Raw genomic sequence first — 25,886 nt, 5'->3', positions numbered from 1 at the left:
CTCTCCGAATATAAGAGAAGATAACGCAAATATGCTTGTATAATACCCAAATATGTTTGTATAAATATGTATACATAATCATATAATTAATATAATTTATATATTAATATAAATTAACACCATATATATATATATATATATATATGTGTGTGTGTGTGTGTGTGTGTGTGTGTGTGTGTGTGTGTGTGTGTGTGTGTGTGTGTGTGTGTGTGTGTGTGTGTGTGTGTGTGTGTGTACTAAATTGTGTATAAGGATTTGTGCAAAATTAATTGATAAGTAGATTGGATAATCGGTGAGCCCATATCGAACCAAAAGAAATCCATTCTGTTGTGGCATCGATCCGCACACTCTCGTATAATCTAACAAACCGGTATTATATATATGTGCGAGACAGCTTGAGGCAGTTCTTCTGAGGCCTCCAATCTGGCCTACCTCAGTGACGGACGAGCATGATTCTTCCTTTTACTTTCTCCTATATCGTACTTACAATATCTAACGATAGTAATTTTTATGTTCAAAACAAAAAAGAAAATGCTAAATACGTGTTTCTAGATACACGTGGGATCTCTATGACGCAATTATTATTACTAATAAACATGAAAATTTACTAAGCACTAAGTTTTCGTTGCTTTTATTGTTGTGCGTTTATTATATTTTTTCAAATAACTCTTTTACAAATAACTCAAAAAAATGAAACAATTAATATCATTAATTTAGTTTTTATTATCGTTGAATAATTTTCTATTCATCTTTTCTATTCGACATTATATTGAATTTTTTGTTTTCTACTTGATTTGCGTTGCATAGCCGAAATTTAAGCGTCCGAATATTATCACGTTTTATCATATCAGTTATTTCATTGCGCGTGAAGCTTTTTCTCATATGTATATGAATATGACTTTATGGAATCATGTTTAATTTGAATGATAGACTGGTGGGAACTCACTTTCATTCTGACTAAAAAATCATGAATTACATTTTCTTTTTACAACACATAACATAAATATGTTTAACTAGTTTTCCAATATATTAAATGTTTATTAATTATGTCGGTTATTTAAATTTTAAAGAAAAATTGTCATAAAGTACTATATCTCTTTTTCTATGTACATTAAAAAAGAAAAAACATAATTTTATCGCTGATATGTGGCGATATATACCAGAAGAGAGAACTGGTCAATCCAAACGTGGTTATTCGGCAATATGCCAAAGATGAAAATGGAAACATATCTCGCTCCTTTCTGGCCCAACCTCACGAGGTTGATGAACTTTGGAGGACTGTCTCCGTCTACACTCTCTTCTGGCTTTTTATTTTTCATCTTTACTTTTTAATAAGATTAGAGAAAAAAAATTTCGACTATAAATTTTATTTGCGATATATTACATTATAAACCATTGAAATGATCCCGATAATAATTTAAAAATTGAAACAATTTTTCGATAATTGCGTGGATAAACAAGCATTCCTTGAGGTTTTATTTATTGCTTTATAATTATTTATATGATATTAAATACAATGTTCTGCTAATTATAAAAATAATAACGATTCCACAAAGAACGCAAAATGTAATGGCATTCAGTTTAATTACCTGTACTGTTTATACAGAAAAGTTCAATTTTATTAGTACATCGCTTTATTATCGTTTGTTCAGAGCGGCGAATGGCTGAAACTGAAAATACTCGAATTACAACCAGAACTAACGAGACTTGGTGCTTCCGTAAAAGAAGCCACGGAACTCTCGAATGCTCACGATCAAGTGTTACTTCGATTACAGGTGAAGTCAAACGTATCAAACCGAATTGTAAATTACATAACAGAACATTTGCTTTAATTATAATTATAATTAAACAGAAGTCACTTGTCTGAAGTTTTTATTAATTAGAACTTTTCTATAATCAGAATAAACAAAGCCCGGTAAAAGAATTATTGCGACAAGCTGATCAATTAATTGCAACTCAGAGATCAAGAGCGGAAGTATACGCAGCCATGGCGGAGACATTAGGTCATGCATGGCGCGATGTAAATCAACTTTTGGAACGTCGTAAAGAGATTCTTGATCGCAATGTATTATTTCAATGGTACTGAGAATAATACAATAAATTAATGAAATAAAAAAGAAAATTGTGCTTTATATCAATTATTCGATGAAATCAAATCATTTGTTCTTTCTTTACAGTCGCGCGGCAGAATGTAGAGAAAATATGGAAGCGTTGGAAATGGCATGTAATGACACGTTACTACCGATTGAGATAGAAGCGGTAAAAAGTTTCGTATTAAAAATCCAGGATCTTCGCAAAGACATGTTAGAAGCGTTAATGGGTGCGTTGCGAGAGGGTAAGACATTGCTGGACGGACTCAAGGAATTGGCTAACGAAGGCACTTTAGACTCTAGGCCTGATACGATTAAAGATGAAGCTAATCACGGTGTGTTAAATGTTTGTGCAATGTCTATAAATAATTACTTTACTTTCTATCAATCAACGAGTTCACTATCATAAGAGTAAGATTTCTGATGTAGAGAAATATATCATATAACATATTTTATTAGCTGTGATACGAGTTGAAAGATGGCTAGAAGAACTTCATGACAGAAGGCGGCTGATCGAGACATCTTTTCGCAGCAGAAAGACTCAGTTGGAGCAATGTCTCGCTCTTGCGTTGCTCGCGACTGATCTTCGCGATCTCGAGGAAATTCTCAACGACAGAATTGCCGCATTAGAGGGCAGTTGTAATCAATTGGGAGATTCTGCATCTAATGCAGAACTGCTCCTTTTTGAATTAAAAAAGTTACAAGCCGAAGCAAAGGTATATCAGAGATAATGAGATACGTCTACTTTTCCGTGTGAAGGGTTGTTAATAATATGCATTTATATTCTACTATTATGTAGAAAGTATTCTCTCTTAAAAGAAAAATGTTATTTTCAGGAGCTTCAAGATAGAGCCATTAAAATAACTAAATCGACCGAACGATTAGTGTCATCGGGACACTTTGCTGGCGAACAAGCGACCGAACAGGCGTATGCGATTCTTAGCACCGCCGCCGATTATGTTAACGATTTAGATCAATACAGTACATTGCTAAATAGAGCGATAGCTTTTTTCGATTTTGCACGATCGGTCAGTGTTACTTGTAATCACTTACGATAGACTGATTAAGTAATATGACGTTTTTTAATTCAATTGACTTGTATACATATACAAGTATTTAAATTTGATTGTTTAATATTACTCAATGCGTACAGGTTACCACAAAACTGGATCAGCTGGAAATTCAATTAATGACCACGGAACACCCTCCTTTTTCTGCACAACTAGCTCATCTTCACGCGCAGACTATAGCTACAATAGAAGATATTACTTCAAAACCATTGTCGGAAGGATATGCGCTACTGGATATCACGGGGAGAGGAGCGCCTGGTGCCGAGGTTAGATTAATCAATTATAATTCTAATAATTAATTATTGAATATTTATTATTGCATATTAAGTTGATCCACCATTGAAAGACTTATTTTAATTGCTATAAGGAGATTGTCATTAAGTATATGCGGTTGTAAATTATCTCCTTATTAATTTTGCATTATGTTATGATTTTACGTTATTTTTAGTCTGTATTATTTATCACAATATTAAGATTATTGAAAGAAGAGTAAAAGCGACTAAGTAATATAATGTTAAATATTATATATAAATAGTATGTGTCATATTTATAGGGTATAAGAAATATTATAGGAAAATTGGAGAATTTTAAGCTTCGTTTGACGGAATTGTGTACTGCTCATAAAGAGGAAAATTTAAAGATTTCGAAAATGATTACTACATTCTTAGATAAGCATGACATATTACGAGTTTGGTTAAATAACACTGCCAAAGTCTTTCTTCAAAAGCATCAAAACATGGGTAGCGATCTAACAATGGCATGCGATTTTCGTCGACTTCACTATCAATTGCTAACCGAATTGGAAAGTAAAAACGAAGAGATAGATCATCTAAAATTGGAAATTCTTCCAATCATAGAACGACTTGACGAAACACAGAAATATGAATTACGATCGAAGATGCAAAATCTTGAAAACGAATGGACGAAAACAAAGATCGCATTGATAAAGAGAATTGAATTGGATACAATTTACATAAATTTTCATGAAACTGTGGAAGAATTGATCCATGAAATGAGTTCTTTCGATAATGAATTGAAAAAGTATGAAACTGTGTTAAATGAGAGTAAGATTGATGAATTGGAAAAAAGATGGAAGTCTTTTGAACCTTTTCACGAAAAACTCGATAATCATGCAAAAGCATTTCTCAATGAAGCGAATAACGTAAGTTAATAAAATATTTTTTAATTAAAAAAAAATGTAAAGTTATTATTTAAATTAAAAAAAAAAGCTATAAGATATAATACAAAAATTTCATTCATATTTTTTTCTTTATAGATTGATGACTCTTATCTTGATGTATCGCGAGCTTGTCTATGCGTTCAGACTCTTTTAGAAAAATTTGCTAGTCGACAATTGGTTCTGACAGAATCGTGGGAAAAATGGCAAACTTCTATTCAAATAACAAGACAGAGGCGAATAGAATGCGAGCAAAAAATAGAAGAAAGCACAAAAGTATGATACCTGATTTATATTGTTAAATTTTTTATTAGTTTTTTACACTACTCCTAAATTTATATAAATTTATTTATTATTTATTTTTAACTTATTTGCATTTAAAATAAGAAAAAAGAAACAGAAAAAGATTAATAAAGATATTTACGCTATTTATTATATTTGGCTAATTTTTATTATTATTATTTTATTATTATTTTATTCCATCGCAGACAATAGAATGGATTACAAAATTTGAAACAACGCTGTATCCAGTGATAACAACACAATCTTTTATGATAACTGATATTTTGGATAATTTAGAAGTTGTAAGAAAACGGATTCTATTTGAATTAAATAAAGCTCTTCAAGAATTGAATGCTCGAATCAAGAGTATTCAAGTATTCGTTGAAAAAGGTAATTGAAACATATTTACATTATACATGTTGTATTTAAAAAAACATGTATTTAATTATAAAAATGATTAAATCAGGTGAATCTGAAACAGCCCAGCAGATTTTAGAAAGACTCGTACAAATGCATGAAAAAGTGAACACTATCATAAATAATTACGAGATGTTATTAGAATCTTTAATTTCCAATTTTAAGAATCTTAAGGAGGTAAGATATGTTCCCAAACATATAAGACGCCATATAATGTTATAAAATTTTTATACAAATACACATGCGTGCGCTCATATGTATACACCACTTGATACGTATAAACACACACACACACACACACACACACACACACACACACACACACACACACACACACACACACACACACACACACACACACACACACACAAACACATAGCGCGCAACGTATGTGCGCACACATATAAATTCTTCTTTGTTCATGGCTTTGTTCATTGCTCAAGATCGAATGTAAAATTGCTGAAGCAAAGCAAGAAGTTGAATGTGCATCAAATTCTACAAAGTTAATTGACGTGGATGGCTCATTACATAAATTTAATATATTTAAAACGTTCATTACGGAATCATTATTACAAGTACATACTAAATCTAAGGAAATAATTGACAATATTAGACTACAAGAGCCGCCAGAATCAGCGGCACAAGATATTGAAAAACTAAAACATGCGATAGATTCAATGAGCGTTAAATACGAATCGTTTCAAATTGAAACATCAAGTCATCTTGAAAGACATCGATGTCTCTGTATTTTTAGAGAAGATATCGAAAAGATTAATTCGAATTTATGTGAGATAAACGAACAATTAAAAACTATGGATAAAAAAATTGGTGACAATCTATCAGTATCGAAAGCGACACTGATTGCTTTCGAACAATTTCAACAAACTATAACGGTAAATAATAATTTGTAAGATAATTTTGAAAAATCTTAGAAAAAATTTTAATGATAATTCATATATTTATTACTAGACTTTAGAAGAAAGAATTGAAGCTTTTATAAAGAGAACAGAAGAAGCAATTGTTCCATTAACACCACAAGTGACGGACGAAATCTTGTCTCTGCAAAACAGATGGGATCATTTGAGGAAATACGTTAAGGATATTGAAAAGCGAACAAATTTAAGTATTGATTACTTTGTGCTCTTGGAAGAAGCTAAACAGTGGTTTAGAGAAGGTAGTAAACTTTTAGTGATTATTGCACGCAAAGCAACAACCGTAAAATCCCCCGAGGAAGCTACCGATTTATTGCGAGAGATCGAGGCTTACATAAAGCCTGGTGAAGAGCAACAAGAAAAAAGAATTGAGAAGCTTAAACAATTATCAACGATAGTTTTTGGTAAATATAATATTTTATAAAAGTGTATAAAAGTGTGTGCTAAATTATAAGCTAAACTTGCTAAAATTGTCTGTTTTTAACATTGTAATATTACAGATACAGACAGACTTCCGCAATTCAACGAGGTGGTACTAGAGAACCGACAAATGCTAGATTCTTTCGCAATCGTTTCTTCCGAATTGCGTACCCTGAGTCAAAATTTACAAAATGCCGAAGATCTTCGAGAGAGATTGCGAATCGAGAAATTAGAAGCTGATAAAAAGTTGCAAGCTGCCAAACTAGAGATGGCCGCGGCGGAAACTGCTAGAATGGAAGCTGAAAATGCGAAGAAACTTGCGGAACAGCTTGCCGCTGAAACTTTAGATAAAGCTGCGACAGAGGCGAAAAAAATAAAAGAGAAAGAAGCACAAAAAGTTGTTCCTCCTATCTCTCATTCCGTCTCTGCTCAAACCGATGAAACCGTAATTGAAGAAACTGTTACGTCTGCTATGACAACAAAGGAAATTCATGTTCTTCAGAAGGTATTTTAAGAATTGTATTTAAATTATTAATTTTACAACTATATAATTTATGCTCACTCTGTTTATAGATGGAAATCGAGAAGAGTGTTCCGGTTGTTCAACAGGAAACAAGTTCACCAAAACTTGAATCTAAGAAAATAGATGACAAATCGCATGATTCTATTAAACAAGCGATAACAGACGAAGTTTTTTTGTTAATTCCAGAATTTACAGTTCCTTTGAAAGATGCAACAGTTGAAGAAGGCAAAGAATTCAGTTTTGAATGTCACTTAATTGGTCAACCGATACCAGAAGTAGTATGGTACAAAGATGGAATATCAATTTTAAATAATCCAGACTACTTAACAACTTATATAAATGGCATTTGTACTTTAAAAATAGAAGAAACGTTTGCCGAAGATTCCGCCAAATACACTTGCCGTGCATTTAATATTCTTGGTTCTGTCGAAACATCAGCCACTCTTACTGTCAAAGGTAATTTGCATACGTACTTATTTAAAAAAATGCAAATACGCTAACACTCAGCTCTTTACGTTTAAACTTATTGATAGAAACAATCACGGAAGAACAGCAAAATGCCCCCGTTTTCACAAAAGAATTGCAGTCCTCTTTCGTGAGGGAAGGTTGGTCTCATAGATTAGAATGTACTGTTGAAGGAAATCCTCTTCCAACGGTACAATGGTACAAAAATGATATTAACATTGATAATTCTCCGGATTACATTATTACTTTCAACAATGGAGAAGCAATTTTAAAATTCGATGAAGTTTTTTTAGAAGACAAGGCTTCATATACCTGTAAAGCGATAAATCGATGGGGGCAGTCATCTACCACTGCTTTTTTAGATGTAAAACGTAAGGCTTTTATTCTGTTGATAATATTACATTAAAAATTATATATACTTTCTCTTTATTTATAATTAATAAATATTAATTTTAGCCGCGCAAATTTCTATAAAGAAACCATATTTTGTGATACCGTTATCAAATGTTATGGCCAGAGCAGGACAAAGAGTGAAACTAGAATGCGAAGCTAATGGAGATCCAATACCAAAATTAAGCTGGAATCACGATGGGAAACCAATTGAAGAAAGCAGATACCATAAAGTAAGATAGGATACGTGATGTTGTTTTGATAATGTAATACAATCATTTACAAATTTTTTCAGATTCAAACGGATGGTATTCGAACAAGCTTAACCATTACGGAAGCCTTTCCGAAGGATGCCGGATCTTATTCAGTGATTGCCAATAATGAATTTGGAAAAGCTACCGTATCTTGTACCGTTTCTGTGAAAGGACGTTTGTTTCACGAAACTAGCGAATCCGATTTTATTGGTAGTGACACGGAACCAATAGTTCCAAAATTTCAGTTATCTTTGCAGGATCTTAAAATACAAGAAGGACGATCGGCAAGACTAGATTGCGTGATTATAGGTCAACCTGAACCGGAGGTAAATTTATTTGTTTTTAATTTTTCAACTTACAACTTTCTTTTCTGTTAACTTTTGGCTTTTCAGGTAATCTGGTATCATGATGAACAACCTGTAAAAGAGTCGTCAGACTTTCAATTACTCTTCCAAGGAGATCGGTGTTCATTAATTATTCATGAAGCTTTCTTGGATGACGCCGGTGTATACAAAGTAGTTGCTATTAATTCTGCTGGCGAAGCTTCCAGTCAGTGTACATTAACAGTTACACGTATGTATAATTATATTCCTTTAATAAGAAAAATTAATTAATATTTTACATTTACATCTACATATAATATATTTTTTTCTATTTATAGCGATGTCTCAGATCTCGGATGTAATCGGTCAAGTACAAGAAAAAGATGAAACTCTTATCAATGGTTCCGCACCAAAGTTTATCAGATTTCCGACAGATTTGCTGGTGGCTGAAGGCGAAAATGCAATTTTTGAATGCGTTATAGTTGGAGAACCCAAACCTGATTTGAGATGGTATTCAGATGGTGGTGAAATTACTTATAACGAGAGAACTTTTGTGAGTATATTCGTAATTTGTATGGATTGAATTTCATTTAACATATAATAAATAATCATAATACTTTTTGTAATATTGCCGTATAACAGACTGAAGAAAGGGAAGATGGAACGGTTTTTTTAAAAATTTCTCCAACGGTACCGGAAGATAAAGGCAATTACGTGGCGAAAGTCACAAACGTGCATGGTGAGGCGAAAGCTTTCGCCAGGTTGGTTGTGAAATCTCTTGGTGATTTTAAAAGAAACGAAGAGTTTATCCAGATGGAAGAAAAACTAATTCAACCAACATTTAAAGAAACATTTCAAGACAGAAGAATTCTCGAAGGAGTTACAACAAAATTCGAATGCATTGTCACTGGTAAACCTTCTCCTAAGGTGAGTTAAATGCAATATATAATTTTTCAAAAAATCATCTACTTTTTATTATTCCGAAAATTTTTTTGTGTACAGTGAAACAATTCTTTATAGTTTTCTCAAAAGTCAACTGCATCGAAGAATTCACTTAAAAAAGTTTTAATAAAAATTAACAGTGGACATTCTTGTTAACATAGAAACTATAAATTTTTTTGAATAACGATAACGATTATGTTTGTACATTTTTGACAATATAAATTTGTAGAAATAATATTGCACATAAAGAGTACTTGTTTCGGCAGTACATATAATATTCTATTGCACATAAAGAAAAATGATAAAGAGTCGGGAATATTAGGATATGTAATATGTAATATATAATGTATTAAAAATAATGTAATGTTTAATTATGATAATTATAATTAATGAAATAGATAAATACTCTCTAGTACAATGTAAGCAAGAAAAGTGATCCAAATATTACGGTCATATTTACAATTGCGCGCAAGATTGTTTCAAACATACTATAATGAACATTATACAACCAAGCAAGAAGATTTGATTTCGTAAAATCTTAGCATTTTGAAATTTACATGAGCCACAGTGTCACATAAACAGTGTCTAGATGAGAGGTTGGCTGGCCTGTCAGAACGGGATAAAACTAATTTTATGCCCGACAAGTTATATTTAAACGCGAACAATATACCTCATGTGAAAAGCTCGATTGCAGTCGCGCCGCGGAGTATAAGATGGAACTTTCGATGCGGTGCGAAGCGTCGTGGTCTTGTCATACAGGTACCACGTACTTCGTTACCAACTTCTTCACCTATAATTTATTAAAATTGTTAATTGTAAATTGAATATAACGGGAGTGTAGAGCATTGCATTTCTTCTTGATGCACATGTTTACGTGTTTAATATATTCTATTTTTTATTTTATTTGATTAACAGCTGATTTTATTGAGCTGAGATTTTGTTTTTATAGATTCAGTGGTTGTTTAATGAACGGCCGGTACATGGGAAAGATTTTCTAGTTTCCGTCAGCGGAGATCGACAAGTTTTGACCATTCCTGCAGTCAGGGATGCACACGTCGGTACTATTTCTTGCGTAGCGGAGAACGCAGCTGGTAGAGCGATTTGTAGCGCTAAATTGGAAATTGGTAAGTTAACATATACACGTTCTTGTTTTATGTGTTTTATTTATCTTTTTATTAATAACTCTTGTTATAAATATTTCGATCCCATGATTATATTGATTCTTCCGTTTCTTCCTATGATGCTGAAAATAATATTAGAAAATGCAACGATGTCACAAGTTATTAATACTCGCATTACCCAGTCCAATATAACTCAATTCCTTCATCTTATAGCAAAATTTTTAGTGAACAATAGATAAAATAGAGGAAATTAAAAGAAAGTACATAAGTACATGCTAGTTTTATAGCTTAAAATTTGATAGCATCATTTTTGCTTTTAATCTGTCTTATTAAATGCTTTTGATTTGTCATTGCTAAGCATGCTTGGCAATTACTCTTATATACGCTGCATTTGTGACCTAAATATATAAATTTATAACGTGTACTCCTTTGCGTGTATTTCTCTCTTGCACGCAAAACGTTGAATAATATATTAATTCATTAAGTATTTAAAATCGTATTTTTCACAAAGAAAGAAAGGGTTTCGAGATGAAAAAAATTTTATTTCAAAATTTGGCGAATCCTTCTTCTCTCTCGCATCTCTCTCTTCTTCTCTCATTACATACGAACAGAAACGGTGTTATTTTTATCGATACGAATACTCGGCGCACAGTTTGGTCCCGCATTGCTCAAGAATATATATTTTATACATAAATATATTTTTGTGACAGCATCATTCTCATCAATCATATTTATTTTGCTAAATAATTTTTGATACGTGCGCTTATTATCTTTAGAATTTATAAAATTATATATATATATATATATATATATATATATAAATAAATCTATAGTTATTAAATTTTAAAAGATATGAATATTGATATAAGATCAGAATTCTTTATTTAATTATTCATGCGAGCGAACGTGTATAAAAGTTTTCTGAAAAACGAAAAACGACCTAACGATATGTAGCTTTTCTATTTATTAATTTGTTTCTAATTGATGAGTTTCTAATTGATGACCAAAAGAATTAATATATATATATATATATATATATATATATATGTATATAAATAATTATACAACATAATGTCTAAAATGATATCAATTATCGTGCACAATACGCGCGTGTCATTAAAGTATAGAATGACAACGATAAATTAGGTCTTGGGTTATACATATATTACAGCCGAGTGCTCGATTCACCTATTACTAGGTGAACGATACTATTTCTGTCGCGGATCGGAGGCAAAGTATTTCGTTACTTCGCTGGTAGCATTTCGGTTGTGCGGTTGGTATGCTCCAGTATTCTTGATTTCTTTTTATCTTATATTTATAAAGTGCATATTATATTAAGTAAAATACAATTTAATTTGATATTACGTGGAGACAATGTGATTGTTTTCATTCTTACTTATTTAATAAATTTGGTTATTTTGTCTATAATATACTTTTAATTAGATTATTCTACCTAATCAGATGGAATATAAAAAAGAAATATGTGTATGTATATATATATTAAAAAGAAATATATATATTAAAGCTAATTGTATTAATTATAATAATATGTGTGGTTTATATATAAAAAGATTTTTGGATCATATATATATATAGAATATAATGATTTTGTTGTAATTATCAATGATACAATATATCTATACTCCAAATATTTTATTATTAGTTACATATCAAAAGAATGTAAGCTTTTTGTTGACATTACTGGATTAATTTCCAGATAGTGGATCAATAAGACAGGCTGCAAGTGAAATCGAAAAAGTGTTCGAGTTCGTTCCATATTTTTCTACAGACATCATGCATCCTGCAAGTAGTAGCGATAAACATTTTTCAAGCGAGAAAACATATCACGAAGGTGGTAGTGAGAGTCAAGTACTGACCAAAATGTCGTCGACTGTCACGCATTCTTCAACAACGTCTATGAAGAAGGAATTCTTATCCTCTACCATGACTTCCACTTTATCACAATTTGGGCATGAACCTACCAGCATTTGCACAAAAGCAACTGTGCAAAGTTCCGAACAATCCACCTCAGAAAACGGAGCACCACCTGTCGTACAGGTAAATATACTTAAGATACATTTGTTTATACAATATTTTTGTGAATGTGATAGCTTGTGCTCCACTTGTTTTATTATTGCCAAGTATTCGTGAATGCACTTAAACATTACATAGTGTGTTGGTCGATCGAAACATTATTTTTCAGTCGCACAAAATCGAGGAATATGAAAAAATTATACAGGAGCGGCCTGGCGAGATGAAACAAGAGAAAACCGTGGTATCTGAAGAAACAGAAGGTGTGAAACATGATGTTAAGACAAGCCAAATTCAAAAACCATGTAGAAAACTGATAGCACCTAGATTCATTTCACCAATCACAGGAATGATTGTTGACCAAGGAACTGATGTAGTTCTCGAGGGTATCATTGATGGTAAATACTTTTATATACTTGTTATATAATTTATTTGATTTATAATTTAAAGATTGTAATTTTTGTCAGTACATTTATGATTGCCTTTTCATTATTTTTATTCCTTTTGGTTTGCTTTAGGTTTCCCACAACCGATAATTTTGTGGTCAAAGAACGGTCAAGAGATATCATTGAAAGATAAAATAATAAAAGCTAGTTGTGTTCATAATCATGTAAAATTAGAACTGAAAGATGTCAATGTAAAAGATGCTGGACGTTATACTTGCACAGTGAGCAATGACGTTGGAAGTGCCAGTAGCACAGCTGACTTAATTGTTAAAAGTAAGTAAGTGCAGATAGATAGACGGATAGATAAATTAAAAATAGATAAATTAAAAAAAATTAATAAAATTTATAGAATGTGTTAAAATAATAATTTATATATATTTTTAGAAACAATATTTCCTCCGGTTTTCGGAAAGCGGCTTAAGGCTCAAGTAATAAAGAAAGGAGATCGTATTATTATGGAAGTGGAAATTACTGGTATACCTGAACCTACAATCAGTTGGTATAAAAATGATGTGCCGATTAATGAACAACCACCAAAATTGAGAATTATTCAGCAAGGAAATTGTTACACATTGCTCATAGACAAAGGTATATTTTTATTCAGGTATTCTCATTACACGATTAAATAAATTTCTTTACCATTCCCTTGCTCTGTGGCTGTCGCTATGTGACATTTGGAATTTACCAATTTATTATATATTATTATTAGCTAAAGAAGAAGATGCTGGCAAATATATGGTACGAGCGACAAATACCGGTGGCGAGGCTCAAAGTATTGCTGATATTGCGATTTTTGATCCAAAGCCTGATACTATGATTGAGATGCATAAAACCGTTACCTATGAAAATATCCAGGATAAAAGTGTTGTCCAGGTAACTAGTGGTTTACTTCTTTTATAAGCAAGCTTACAGTATAAAGCTATGAAATAAAACTTAACAATCATCTCCAATTGTTTAATTTCTTATTCATCTAAATATTTATAAAATTCTTATATACTTGTACTTAGTCTGAGGCAAAAAAAGAAGAGACATCATCAGGCACTCTTTTGACGAACGAACAAACACCAACGACAACGATCGAATCAGCTACATTGCTCAGGCCAATCACGACACTAGCATCGACTAGCACAATTGACACCATGGAAATAATCGACAAACCGGAAATAAAGACTAGTAAATCGGAAACAATTTCATCTATGATCGAATCTCATGAAACCGAAACAAAATCAGAACAGAAGTTCCATATGAAATTGGAACATAAATCTCCGTCTATTATGGAGTTTAAATCACGAGCTGAACAAACGATCGCGATAAAGGAAATCGACCATGACAAAGAAGATGTTACGAAGCCGTTAATAAAAACGGAGGAAAAATTAATAATTGATAATGATAACATAGAAACTTCTACAATTGCAAAAAAAGATGCGTTGAATTTTTTCGAATCTATTACAAAAGAAAGTGAGATAATGCCGAAAGGGCCAAAGGAAATGATTAAATTGACAGACGACGGTCAAGTTCAAGAAGCAAAAGTTGGACAATTAACAAAGAGTTATGAACGTGCAACTATCTCTCAAGAAACGAAAAAACCAGAAACAAGGTTGTCTGAATTTGAAACAACAAAAAAAACCGCCCGGGAAGTTTTTACCAAATTAGAACAAGGATCATTATCTCGTGGAGTGGAAAACAAATTGTTTGAATTCCCATACAAGAGTCCTAAGTTACCCCCCGTGGAAGTAAAAAAATCTGACAGTATAGCTTCCGACTTATCTGCCTCGCAACTGCAGATTCAAACAGAGAGTTTTGAAACAGCGATGAAAAGTTTTGATCTCGTACCGGAACCACCTCCCGAAATATGTTACATGCCAAAGCCGGAAGAAGCAAAAAAAAAACGACCTGATGTGTTTGTTAAGGCAAAACAGCTTCAGGAATCTTTTGATAAGACATTGTCTCCAATAGATGCTCCAGTCGGCGGTGTAAAAATCTTTCCTACGCCCACTCCAAAAGTGTCAGAACCTGTCAAATTTGCGGAACCTGCTTTGACATTCATGATACCACCGCCATTTGAACTCGAAAAGAAGGAAACATTTGAAGAAACGTGCGTAAAGGAAGATGTATATGAGAAGAAAGAAAGCAAATATTTTAAAGAAGAAAAATTGGAACCACCGAAATACACTTCAACATCTATTTTGAGAAGTACTTCTCCTACCAGACCATGGTCATCGTCATCGGACGTGGAAACCAAATCGCACGTGTCTACAGATTTATCGGAATATAGATGTCACTCTGCTGCTTCTAGTCATCAAGAGCTTTTAAGACCAACATCACCTAAACCATCTGCGGGTGCATTGACAATGGAAAAATCCTGGGCGAAAAAATATACAGATTCGAATAGAAAGTCATGGCCACCTCAAACTAAATCCACTCAAAAAGACAAATGGCATATTCCTGTCGATGAATACAAGAGTTCTTCAAGAGAATTTCAGCAAAAGATTGAAGAAACGCCACAAGGCGGAATAAAAAAAACTAGTACGGAATCATCTGCTCATGTAGAGAAACGCTCATGGTGCAGCAAGGAGGAATTTACTGAAAAGATAGTGGAAGCATCTCCGCCCACATCAAAATTAGGTCCGATAATTTATAATGCCGAGACGATTAAAGTCGATCATACTGTGAACACTGTGCAAGAGGAAGCTTTGTTCGAAAAATATATTACCGAATGCAATGTAGAAAAAGCTGAAACAATGAAAAAATTTGAAAACTTTAGCTCAAAACGTTGGGCAGAAGACAAAGAATTGAAAGCACCTAGTTTGGTGAAAAAGGTTGAACCAACTACGAAATCGTTTGCCACATCATATCATCTTATGGAAACAGGAGTAGATTCGATCGTTCTTGAGCCAGGATCTCCTCCGGAGATTGGATATATTCCACTATCCGTTATCCAAAAAAAACCTATATCCGAGCATATTAAAAAAGTAGAAAAGAAGGCAGAAGAACCGCCAATACTTCCACCGAAAGATCTACGTATTACACCGCCGCCTATCCCAGCCAAGAAACCTACCAAAGTTTCTGCACCAATTCCGTCAAAGTTCATGAAGGGTTCTTTTAGTCATGAAAGCGATTATGAATCCGATCTCGATAGTCGTCCAAAAGCTAAGTGGAGACCGTACGAAAGTGATAACGAAGAACCGCATTATCGAAGAGTTAAAGCACCTATTCCAAAACAATCGACAAGACCAAGATCTACCGAACCTGAGCCAGTCCCACCTTCCAAATTCGAGACTCCTGCACAATTTACAGGACCATCTAGATCGCTCATTACTACTGAATCTTCCGAAAAAACTGCAAAGAAAATGGCATTTAAACGACACGAAAGGGAATTCAAGCAACAACAAAGTTTGATCCCTATAAAACCTGGTTCCCCACCGATTTATGTACAACCAAGCGCAAAAAATTCCGTGCCAAAATCTCCTTGCGTCAAAAAACCGGAATCTCCAAAATTGAAAGCAAAAGTCTTTCAGCAAGAAAGCGGTTATATGGCGGACACTGATGAGCCATTCCAGCAAAAGGCTTCATCCACGATGACACAGAAATTTTTTGGAAAACATGACGATTCCTCGACAGTGGTCCATATGGAGAGTCGTACTATAAGTACTGAAAGAATAAAATCCATTGAAAGTCACAGTTGCGAAAGTGATCATTTGCGGAAAGAAGAATCTTCAACGCCATTTAAAGCTCTTCAACAACAACGTAGCTCGTTCGAAAAGAGCTATGAGTCAACAATTAATAGTGGCCTATGCAGATTCGAATCCATGAAGGTTCGAAATTTGATGCGTGTTCGTGTGTCATTTCAAATGTTGCTTTTCCGTGCTTGCCTAAGAAATTGACTAATATAAATATAAAATATAAACCATAAATACTGTGGAATTTTAATTATAGACCTTAGTATGAATGCTTTAATTATTATTAGAATGTATTAATAAACGTGTGCATATTTCCTTCTTCTGTATATATATGTGTGTGTGTGTGTGTGTGTGTGTGTGTGTGTGTGTGTGTGTGTGTGTGTGTGTGTGTGTGTGTGTGTATGTGTTAGATATATACATTATCAATCAGAAATTAGAATAAAATATTGTTTGCAGGAAACGGAGCATTCCATAAATCAACTACACAAGAAATTGGAACCAGAGGAAAAAATTCTGTCCACCTCTCCCGGTCCTTCAAAATTAGTGAAGGGTGACTTCCGCGAGAGTGACTATGAGAGTGACTATGATGGCAGAATGTTATCATGCCCTACAATTAGCTCCAAGAAACTTAATGTTACTGATTCAGGTATAACGCTATTTGTTGAAATTATCTAACTGTAATGCTCAATATATCGTGTATATTTTTAATTAATGTAATATTATGCAACTTATTTATTTATTTAAACTTATTTATTTAAAGTCGTCACATATTACAGTGTTTGTTAAGTTACTAATGTATTGTGTGTATATATGTGTGTGTGTGTGTGGTGTGTGTGTGATGTGTGTGTGTGTGGTGTGTGGTGTGTGTGTGTGTGTGTGTGTGTGTGTGTGTGTGTGTGTGTGTGTGTTATATTTATATAAGCTATGTTAGAACATAAAGTATTAAAAATTATTGTTAGCAGTATGTGAATAATACACAAAAAAAATTAAGCAATAATTAACAATAATTTAAAAGAGCATGCATATAACTACTGTTTATTCCTGATTATATTATGTTATAACTTTATGCATTTTAAATAGAAATTAGAGATTAACACTTTAATAAACAAATGTTTAATTTCATTTTAGTTTTTTAATAATGTGTAATCATCTTTTGCTTTATCCAAAACAAATTTTCTTATCTTCCCACTTTATAAGCTATTTCTTTAATTTTTTTGACTATCGACTTTTGTCTTTTCTGCAGTTGCTATGTCTGCATAATATATTTTTATAAAGCATGCCTTCCACACATTATCTCGTGCTATAATCATCTTTTCATTATCGTAAGGTCAAGAAAAGTCCGAAATTTTGTCGATATTAATTTATGAAAGTAACATTTAAAAAGTATTACGACCAAAATTCGGGTTTTGATTATTCTAGCTCAATAAGATCTACTCGACGTATAGAACGTGCGCATAGTTACTATTACTCTACTATAAAAATACATCTTTCCTTGATTTTTCTTATATTTTTTCTTATATTTTTTTCTCGAATTATTGGAATACGTTTAAATGAAGATCATCTGGACAAACTTTTTACATAGGCAAGCCAATGAAGATGAGTTTGTCTTGTAAGCAAGATACAGCGGTTGTACCAACAAAACCAAAAACGGTTCTCTTACCAGGCTCTCCGCCGGAAATCGCTTACGCGCCACCGCAACCGCAGCAACAGTTTTATCAGACACGCACAAGCATACCGTTTACCAACGCGGTGGGTACAGAGACGAAAAAAACCGTGAGGATGAACGAATCAACAGAGAATGCTAGAAGAATTGTTACCGTCGAGCAAACAAGCCGCGTCATCAAATTCGGTGACGTCAATATCACACCTACTCAGAAACAACAATCGCATTATCGTGTGCCTACACCGAAAAAGTTTGTGCAAGGACAATTTCGAGAATCTGATTATGAGAGCGATGTAGATTCAAGCAGAATTCGACCGAAATGGGCTCCAGCGGATAGTGACACAGAGGAGCCATGTTATCGAAGAGTTCAACCACCCACAGGAAAGAGTCCAAGATCTTTAAGCGCACCTGTCAGACAGACGCACGTTGCATCACCGATGGAGTTCGACACCGGTCCTCCTCCAATGTCACTGATGGAAATTTCTAAAGAAGATACAGACAAAAAGATCAATTTCCAAAGATATCAGCGACGTATAATTTCCGGAAAAATCGATAATATTTTGCAACCTGGTTCACCACCTGAATATGGATTCATCTCGAGAAGCGACGTAAAACGAGCAGCAGGCCGTAAGGGCAATCTTAATGCTATATAATGCCTTTGTATAAGCAACGATAGAAATATATTTTTTATTTGCAATAATGGTAGACAAATAGATAAATTACATAAATTACACTCACAATTATCGCTTTATATATTTGCTGATCTGTACATTTGTTGTCTATTTAACTGATTTTTAATTTTCTTCTCTTTATTTTCTTCTTATTCCGTAAACTGTTCTTTACTCTGTCGGATACCTTTCAATTGTTTGAAAAATAGTAAATCTTTATTTCGTATTACAAAATTCTGAAATCTTCGCAGACATCGCATCACGTCATATGAGAGATATGACGAGCAGTTTCAAATTTAAAACCGAGAAGTTTGTAAATGATATTCAATCGGATTTGAGGCAAGGTAAACCGATTCTAAAACATCCTAACCAAGACTCCAAGATGACCGATAATGACGAGCCAAGAACTTACCGAGAAGAATCACGAGTCTCCGAACATGGTAATGACAATATTACCTTTCTTAATCTAAATAGCAGATTAGGCTCGTGCTGATACGTGATTCATAAATGTATTAAATGTATTAATATATACGTGATGGATATAATACAGGATAATGCATATATACGCATGCCACGCATATATATATATATATATATATATATATATATATATATAAATTTAAGTGTTAGTAATAAAGCATTTTGTCCGATTGAAATGTAGAATATATCATACCTACTGTTAATTTCATAAATTATACATAAAATAATGCTCGTTGACGCAAATAGGAACAAAACAAATTGATCCGGATACTGGACTCATATATTTCAAGTACGACTTTGGCTACGAATTCGGTATTGTGTTACCTGACGAGGGTAAGAAGACGGTCGAAAATAGCAAGAAGACTATTCAAGGACAGAGACGTTCGAGCGATATAGAGGTGCCTATAATTCACGAATTTACTGAAAAGAAAACGAATAGTTTTACGAAGAAAGGCACATTTCTGAGTCGACAGAACAAGCCAGGAAATAAATTTGGAAACTCGAAAACTGTCAAGTGGGAGGCAACATCGGAAAGCGAGTTTTCCGAAGCTGAAGACACGAGGAATCTTAATAGAAAGCAATTGAATAATAGAGGTGTAGAAAATTCAATGACACCTCCAAGTCTTATCATACCTAGTCCTGTGTCACCATCAAGATGGGATCGTATAACGCCCAGCCCGCTTTCTCTTAGCCCAAGCTTGCCGAGCCTCTCTCCCAGACAGAGTAGCGCTACTGGACCACCTAGCAATGTGGATTCTGCAGGTACATACCTGCCATCGAAAATATTTGCGTGTTCTCTTCATCAGCTTTTTATCTTGCACTTTTTTATCTTGTTTTATGTCTTCTTTATGTTATTACATCTCTTTCTATCTATCAACAGTCTTTTATAGCTTTCGAATAGTGATATCTTTTACCGTAATTTGCAGCGAAACCGCAGTCTTACTCTTTTTGTACTCAAATTTTTTAAACATTTTTCTAACAAATATAGCTATATCACAAGATGAAATTTAGAAAATAAAATTTAGAAAATTGTGAGAAGACGATCTTTCTTAACAACGCTTAGTGTTGTCTTAAAACCAAATACTTTTGTGCCAACATATTTCAGCATCTTTTTAGATTCTGACAGATTTGCTATTATATTATTTGCCATTATATTATTATACTAAATCGCGCACAAATCATTTTTCCAAATTGCCTTATTATCATAATATAATCATTATACTTAATCAATATTCTTCCTCTGAAATTTAACGTTGTAGGTTCATCCTGGCCGACCAGCAACGGTGTATCGTCGAATAAGGGAGTAATTCAACCTTATCTCGAAATATTACCAAAAAAGGTTCCTACATTTATTACGGTATGCTTTTACATTAATAACATTAATAATTATAGATTAAAGGATTAAAGGTTTTTATAACTTCAAAATAATTGTCATTCTTTAATGCTAGAAAAGCAATTTTAATTATTATTTTAGCCACTGAAGGATATCGCAGTAGTGAGCGGACAACCGGCTAGATTCGAGTGTATTGTTCAAGCTGAACCACAGCCGAATATTCTTTGGTCAAAAGATCACAAGATCGTCGAAAATTCTGAAAGCTATGAGATCCAATACAGAAACGGTGTTTGTCGTCTCACTATAATGAGAGCTTTGCCCGGTACGAAAAATAGTACTTTATACTGCCGTTACTCCATAAATCTCTAATAGTTATTATATTATTTTATTCTTGCATTTTTACAAAATATTTTACTATCTTAATAAAATAATTAGTATATCAGTATATAAGAAGCAATACTTTTGTATATCTGTTTGCAGAGGATGCCGGGTCTTATGCGTGTACGGCAACGAATAGCTTAGGTTCTACCGTAACATCTGCCAACTTGGAGGTTCCAGGTAATAGACGATCTATGTATGTTTCTACTTCGTAAAAATCTGATGAAGAAAGGAAAAGGAATAATTGAACGGTGAATTAAAGGTGGTGGAAAACCTAATTCTCTCTTAACTTCGATTTGCTAATGCCGGACATTTATATCATATCATATCATACTATTTGAGGTTATTATTTATAAAAGCCACAAACTAATATGGTGACGGAAATAATAACGTATTGTATGTGTTCAATACACATCTTTTGAAAAAATTCTTGATTGAATTTCTGAATAATTGGAAATAAGCGACTACAATAATTCGATATCAAAATGCTTTTGATGCAAAAGCACGTAATCTGCTTCTTATCTTTTGGATAAAGAACAATTTATGGCAATATAAAAAGATAAAAGTAAGTGGTGTTACTAACGACGTCGATAGGACAAAAGCGGATTAACTGTATCTCATTGAGCATAATTATTTTTATTGCATTTTATACAAACGTTCAAATCAATCTTTTGTCGAAAGTTAGTCAACTAAATCGAGCGAGTCAGTAATGAGCGACTAAAAAAAGAACTGAGAAACGCGGAACTTATTTTATCTAACTAATATAAAATATTTTAATCTTAGTAACAGATCTGGAAACAGATTAAAAAAACTTTTCATTTCTTGTCTATTTTACTTCTTACTTATATCTCATTTATTTCAAATATTCTATCTTTTCTTTAATAATATTATATTTTTTATTTATCCTTTATTTATCCACTAATTATTTCTTGCCAATTATTTCTTGCGTTATATAGATCGAAATTACAATACCTTTTTCAAGATAAGCTTTGATAAAATTAATGATTGAAAATCAAACAAAACAAAAGTGCAACAGAATGAAATAATTTAAGCCATATTCTTATAATTTAGAGATTAATATCATTTTAAATTACTTTATTTATGCATTATGTGCGTGATATTGTCGGAACTAGTCAAATTATTTAAAAATTTATTATGGTAAGAGAATATTGTTTATTATCGAATATTAAATTAAATACAATAAAATACAAACAATAAAATACAATAAAAGCTTTCAGTCAATATAGATGTGGCTTCTTATTTTATAGTTTTATAGTTTTTAAATTTCCATGTTTTCTTTGTTTAAAAGCCGAAATTAATATTTTAAGCTAAATGGAATAAAGGTTCTACAGAGTGTCCCGCAGTATATGTATTATAACATCGCTCGTGAGAAGATAGACGAGAGCGAGATAAATGAAAATGTCTTATACCATTTTGCGATATTCGTAATAATTTTCGAGTTATTAAATAAAAGTTGCACAAATAAAAGCGCGCGGGAAGAAAGTGTTTCACCCGCCTGACCCGTAGGACGGCCCAACGTGACGACAATGGCCATCCGACTCTCGATGATGGGCGGAACGCGCGTGGCAAGGGGAAGGATAATAGCCGCCGTTCACGCTTCCTATTCGTCCTATTCGTTCTACGAATCAGGCGGGCGAGCGTTTTCTCCCCGCGCGCTCTTATTTGTGCACTTTAATATTTAATAATTCGAAAATAATTGCGAATATCGCAAAATGATATAAGACATTTTTATTTATCTCGCTCCCGTTTACTTTCTCACGAACGGTGTTACACATGCTATGGGACATCCTGTATTATAGTTATATTATAAATATATGCTATAAATATATATGCAGTTAACTCTTTGCGACGATAATTGATACAGATAATTTGTGCATTTAACGAGTAAAATTCAAAAGATGGATTTACAAAACGCAATATTTCTGGCACAATTTTATATAATTTTAAAAGCCTAACGTTTTGTAAATTGTGTAAATGATTACTTTTTAACGTTTAATAAACGTAATTAAAAACAATTTCAAAATACAATATTTTAATATGTTTCTTTATCGTAAAGAGTTAACTCTTAATTTATTAATTTCACTAATTTATTAATTCACACTTGAATTCTCTTATATGTAAATAAACTTATGCTTTGTCTATGATCTAAACTTGGGTAATTGGTTTAATAAATTATTTTCACATTCTTGCCTATACTCCATCTTCCTATATTTTACCGTCTTCTGGTTTTTTTCTTGATATTTAGCAATATTGTGATGTGACAGCATTGTTAATGAATAAAAATCTAAGGAAAACATCTGATTAAAAAAAAACACTCTTTTGTACAAAGTATCAGTATTTGTTAAGTATACATACATAATTTTACATAACAATATGCTGCTATATTACTTTTTTACTTTTTATTGAACATTTCTTTTAATTTCGATAATTTGATAATTTTCTTACATTTAAGCTATGTATTTGCTAAAAATAATAGTAATTGTATTATAAAGAATATATTTTTATATAGCTTTAGATACATTGTTAAAAATAAAAATTTTATCTTATTAAAATTAAGCGAGTTAATGATTGCATTCACATATTATACATAACTTTTGTATTGTAAAAGTTTAATAATTTCTATCAATCTATAATTTCACTCAACTTATTTCCCATATAAAAATGACTTGATATGAAAATAGATGGTAAAGTAATCTCTCGTGGAATGTGGAAGAAAATATGAGTCGGCAATCCAAAAATATACGAAAGAAAAACAAGCGACGTTATTTGTGAAGAGAGTGTTAATCCGTTTCCTCCATGACTCAGTCATGCAATGAGAACTATTACGACATCAATATTTCAAAACAGTATCAAACAGCTATTTAATTACAGGCGCATCGTCATCAATATGCAATGCTTGCAATGATCAAAAGAAATGCGCGCTCAAGCATTTTCCACAGGATTTGCCAAAATACGTAACTTTAAAAGATTTGTTCCTGTCGCAAGACAAATACGTTAAACCCACATTGACAAATCGCGAACAACCATATGAATCCGTTTATGATCTCGGATCAACTGCAGATTACAGGTAGTTGCACCGATCATTTAATATCATTTATCAAATTTTGTTATGAAGCTATTATCAAATTATTGTATATTAACAGTTTTATAAAAAAAAATAATTATGAAAAAACGAGGAGAGATACCATACAGGAGATAAATTACGTAGGAAACGAGATAGATACTGTCTACTCAAAGAATGGAATTAACATCGGTGATTTATGTTTGGATATCAAACTTTCACTTCATAATAATGATGTAGTACACAGCAAGAAAAACGGTGAGTACTTAAAGTTGGAATCTACACCACATGATAATATCCATATTAAGTAATAATATTAATCGTATGTGTAAAATTATAAATATAATACGTATACTTACGGATACTAACAATAAGAGTAGATAAGAAAGGTAGATACTATCGAGTTTGCGGAGCAACTTGAAGAAATTCTATAGTGAATCTATGCAATTTTCAGTCACATCGCCAATCCTTAAGGACAATTTTATATTATTTTATATTATTTTATTTCTCATGGTTGTCATTCAAAATAAAATATGATAATGGATAAAATATGTAAACTCGCGATGCTCTTAACAATATGTATGTTACGTTTGTCTTTAGAATTCTTAAATCATAAGATTATCACATGTAAAGGCTCTCTCATCATCTCGACTGAGATTATTTCATAGAATCTCAAAATAGATGCGTCGCTATGCGGCATCGTGAACGAAATGCGGTGATTCATGCGTGATCCACCTTTTTCATGATTATACCTATGTTCTTGGCGCGAAAATGCGGAATGGTACGTCCCTTCTTGAGTGAGCTATAACCGTATGTTCGTTCTTTACCACATTCTTTTTCCACATCGGCAATAGATATGTAAAATAAACTCAGAAAGCTGATGTAAATTAATATTAAGTACACATTACGTGTAAATTGCACGCGCGCCAAATACCACACAAGTATCGTAATCGGTGTGTGTTTTGCTCCGATTCGTCGATGTTAACAGTTAGATAGAATAAATCCTATTGCTTATAAATAAAAAATAACAATTACTTGGAGTCTACATTTATGTATGGGAAATATCTACGAAACTTTTAAAGTATTAAGATGTATAATTTCCTATATAATTTACAAAGCTTCCTAGATTTGTAGGTATTAAAAATGTTTTAAAGACATAATTTGAGTCATGCGTGCGCATATGTTTTTAGAGTGCGATTAATTCATTAATTGCACTTCAAATTCATAAGAGTGATTTGCAAGAGTCCCCTCTCGAAGTTGCGATCAGGAGCTGCTCGTGCGGCTAAACTTGGCTGTGCCTGCGCATATACAACGAGAATATATGCTTTTCACCACAAAATTTCGCCAAGTTAAAAGAGAGACTAAACAATGCAAATAGATTGAGACAAAACTAAAAAAAAAAGAAGAGGGAAATTAAACCGAAAATATAACATGTATACTAAAAGTAGTGATTATAGAAAACGAAAAAAAATCTACAGATTTGTAAATATACTCGAAAAAGAAAAGGAAGAAAGAAGGAAAGGAAAAAAAGAAAGGCAAAATAACGTGTATCTACCATGCGCGTTCAAACTTGAGAGTCTAAAATGTTTAACTTCACGGAGGGAAACAATGAAAAAAAGATGTGAGACACGGAGAGAGAGAGAGAGGGGGGGAGGGAGGAAGGGAAGGAGGGAGGGAGGGAGGGAGGGAGGGAGGGAGGGAGGGAGGGAGGGAGCGAGA

General features: G+C 32.7%; 1 protein-coding gene across 1 annotated transcript in view; it reads left to right on the top strand.

Annotated features, from left to right (window-relative positions):
- sls (sallimus) overlaps nt 1-25,886 on the top strand; it is a 122,000-nt gene that overhangs the window by 6,859 nt on the left and 89,255 nt on the right. The window contains exons 7-40 of the mRNA XM_089072201.1: nt 1,653-1,775; nt 1,901-2,079; nt 2,178-2,425; nt 2,550-2,806; nt 2,927-3,118; nt 3,244-3,426; nt 3,714-4,322; nt 4,437-4,613; nt 4,826-5,009; nt 5,086-5,213; nt 5,480-5,929; nt 6,006-6,372; nt 6,469-6,893; nt 6,962-7,367; nt 7,445-7,747; nt 7,833-7,999; nt 8,062-8,346; nt 8,413-8,593; nt 8,682-8,896; nt 8,986-9,270; nt 10,235-10,409; nt 12,124-12,464; nt 12,610-12,835; nt 12,956-13,156; nt 13,268-13,471; nt 13,593-13,756; nt 13,891-16,698; nt 17,020-17,209; nt 18,146-18,853; nt 19,146-19,334; nt 19,621-20,136; nt 20,634-20,731; nt 20,849-21,029; nt 21,188-21,265. Coding sequence (XP_088928327.1) covers nt 1,653-1,775; nt 1,901-2,079; nt 2,178-2,425; nt 2,550-2,806; nt 2,927-3,118; nt 3,244-3,426; nt 3,714-4,322; nt 4,437-4,613; nt 4,826-5,009; nt 5,086-5,213; nt 5,480-5,929; nt 6,006-6,372; nt 6,469-6,893; nt 6,962-7,367; nt 7,445-7,747; nt 7,833-7,999; nt 8,062-8,346; nt 8,413-8,593; nt 8,682-8,896; nt 8,986-9,270; nt 10,235-10,409; nt 12,124-12,464; nt 12,610-12,835; nt 12,956-13,156; nt 13,268-13,471; nt 13,593-13,756; nt 13,891-16,698; nt 17,020-17,209; nt 18,146-18,853; nt 19,146-19,334; nt 19,621-20,136; nt 20,634-20,731; nt 20,849-21,029; nt 21,188-21,265 — 11,443 coding nt within the window. The remainder of the gene's footprint in view (nt 1-1,652; nt 1,776-1,900; nt 2,080-2,177; nt 2,426-2,549; nt 2,807-2,926; nt 3,119-3,243; nt 3,427-3,713; nt 4,323-4,436; nt 4,614-4,825; nt 5,010-5,085; nt 5,214-5,479; nt 5,930-6,005; nt 6,373-6,468; nt 6,894-6,961; nt 7,368-7,444; nt 7,748-7,832; nt 8,000-8,061; nt 8,347-8,412; nt 8,594-8,681; nt 8,897-8,985; nt 9,271-10,234; nt 10,410-12,123; nt 12,465-12,609; nt 12,836-12,955; nt 13,157-13,267; nt 13,472-13,592; nt 13,757-13,890; nt 16,699-17,019; nt 17,210-18,145; nt 18,854-19,145; nt 19,335-19,620; nt 20,137-20,633; nt 20,732-20,848; nt 21,030-21,187; nt 21,266-25,886) is intronic.

Source organism: Pogonomyrmex barbatus, unplaced genomic scaffold, assembly GCF_055798465.1.
Source record: "Pogonomyrmex barbatus isolate J1 unplaced genomic scaffold, ASM5579846v1 scaffold13, whole genome shotgun sequence".
In the NCBI taxonomy this organism is placed as follows: domain Eukaryota; kingdom Metazoa; phylum Arthropoda; class Insecta; order Hymenoptera; family Formicidae; genus Pogonomyrmex; species Pogonomyrmex barbatus.
This window is presented reverse-complemented; position numbering and strand designations above follow the sequence as displayed.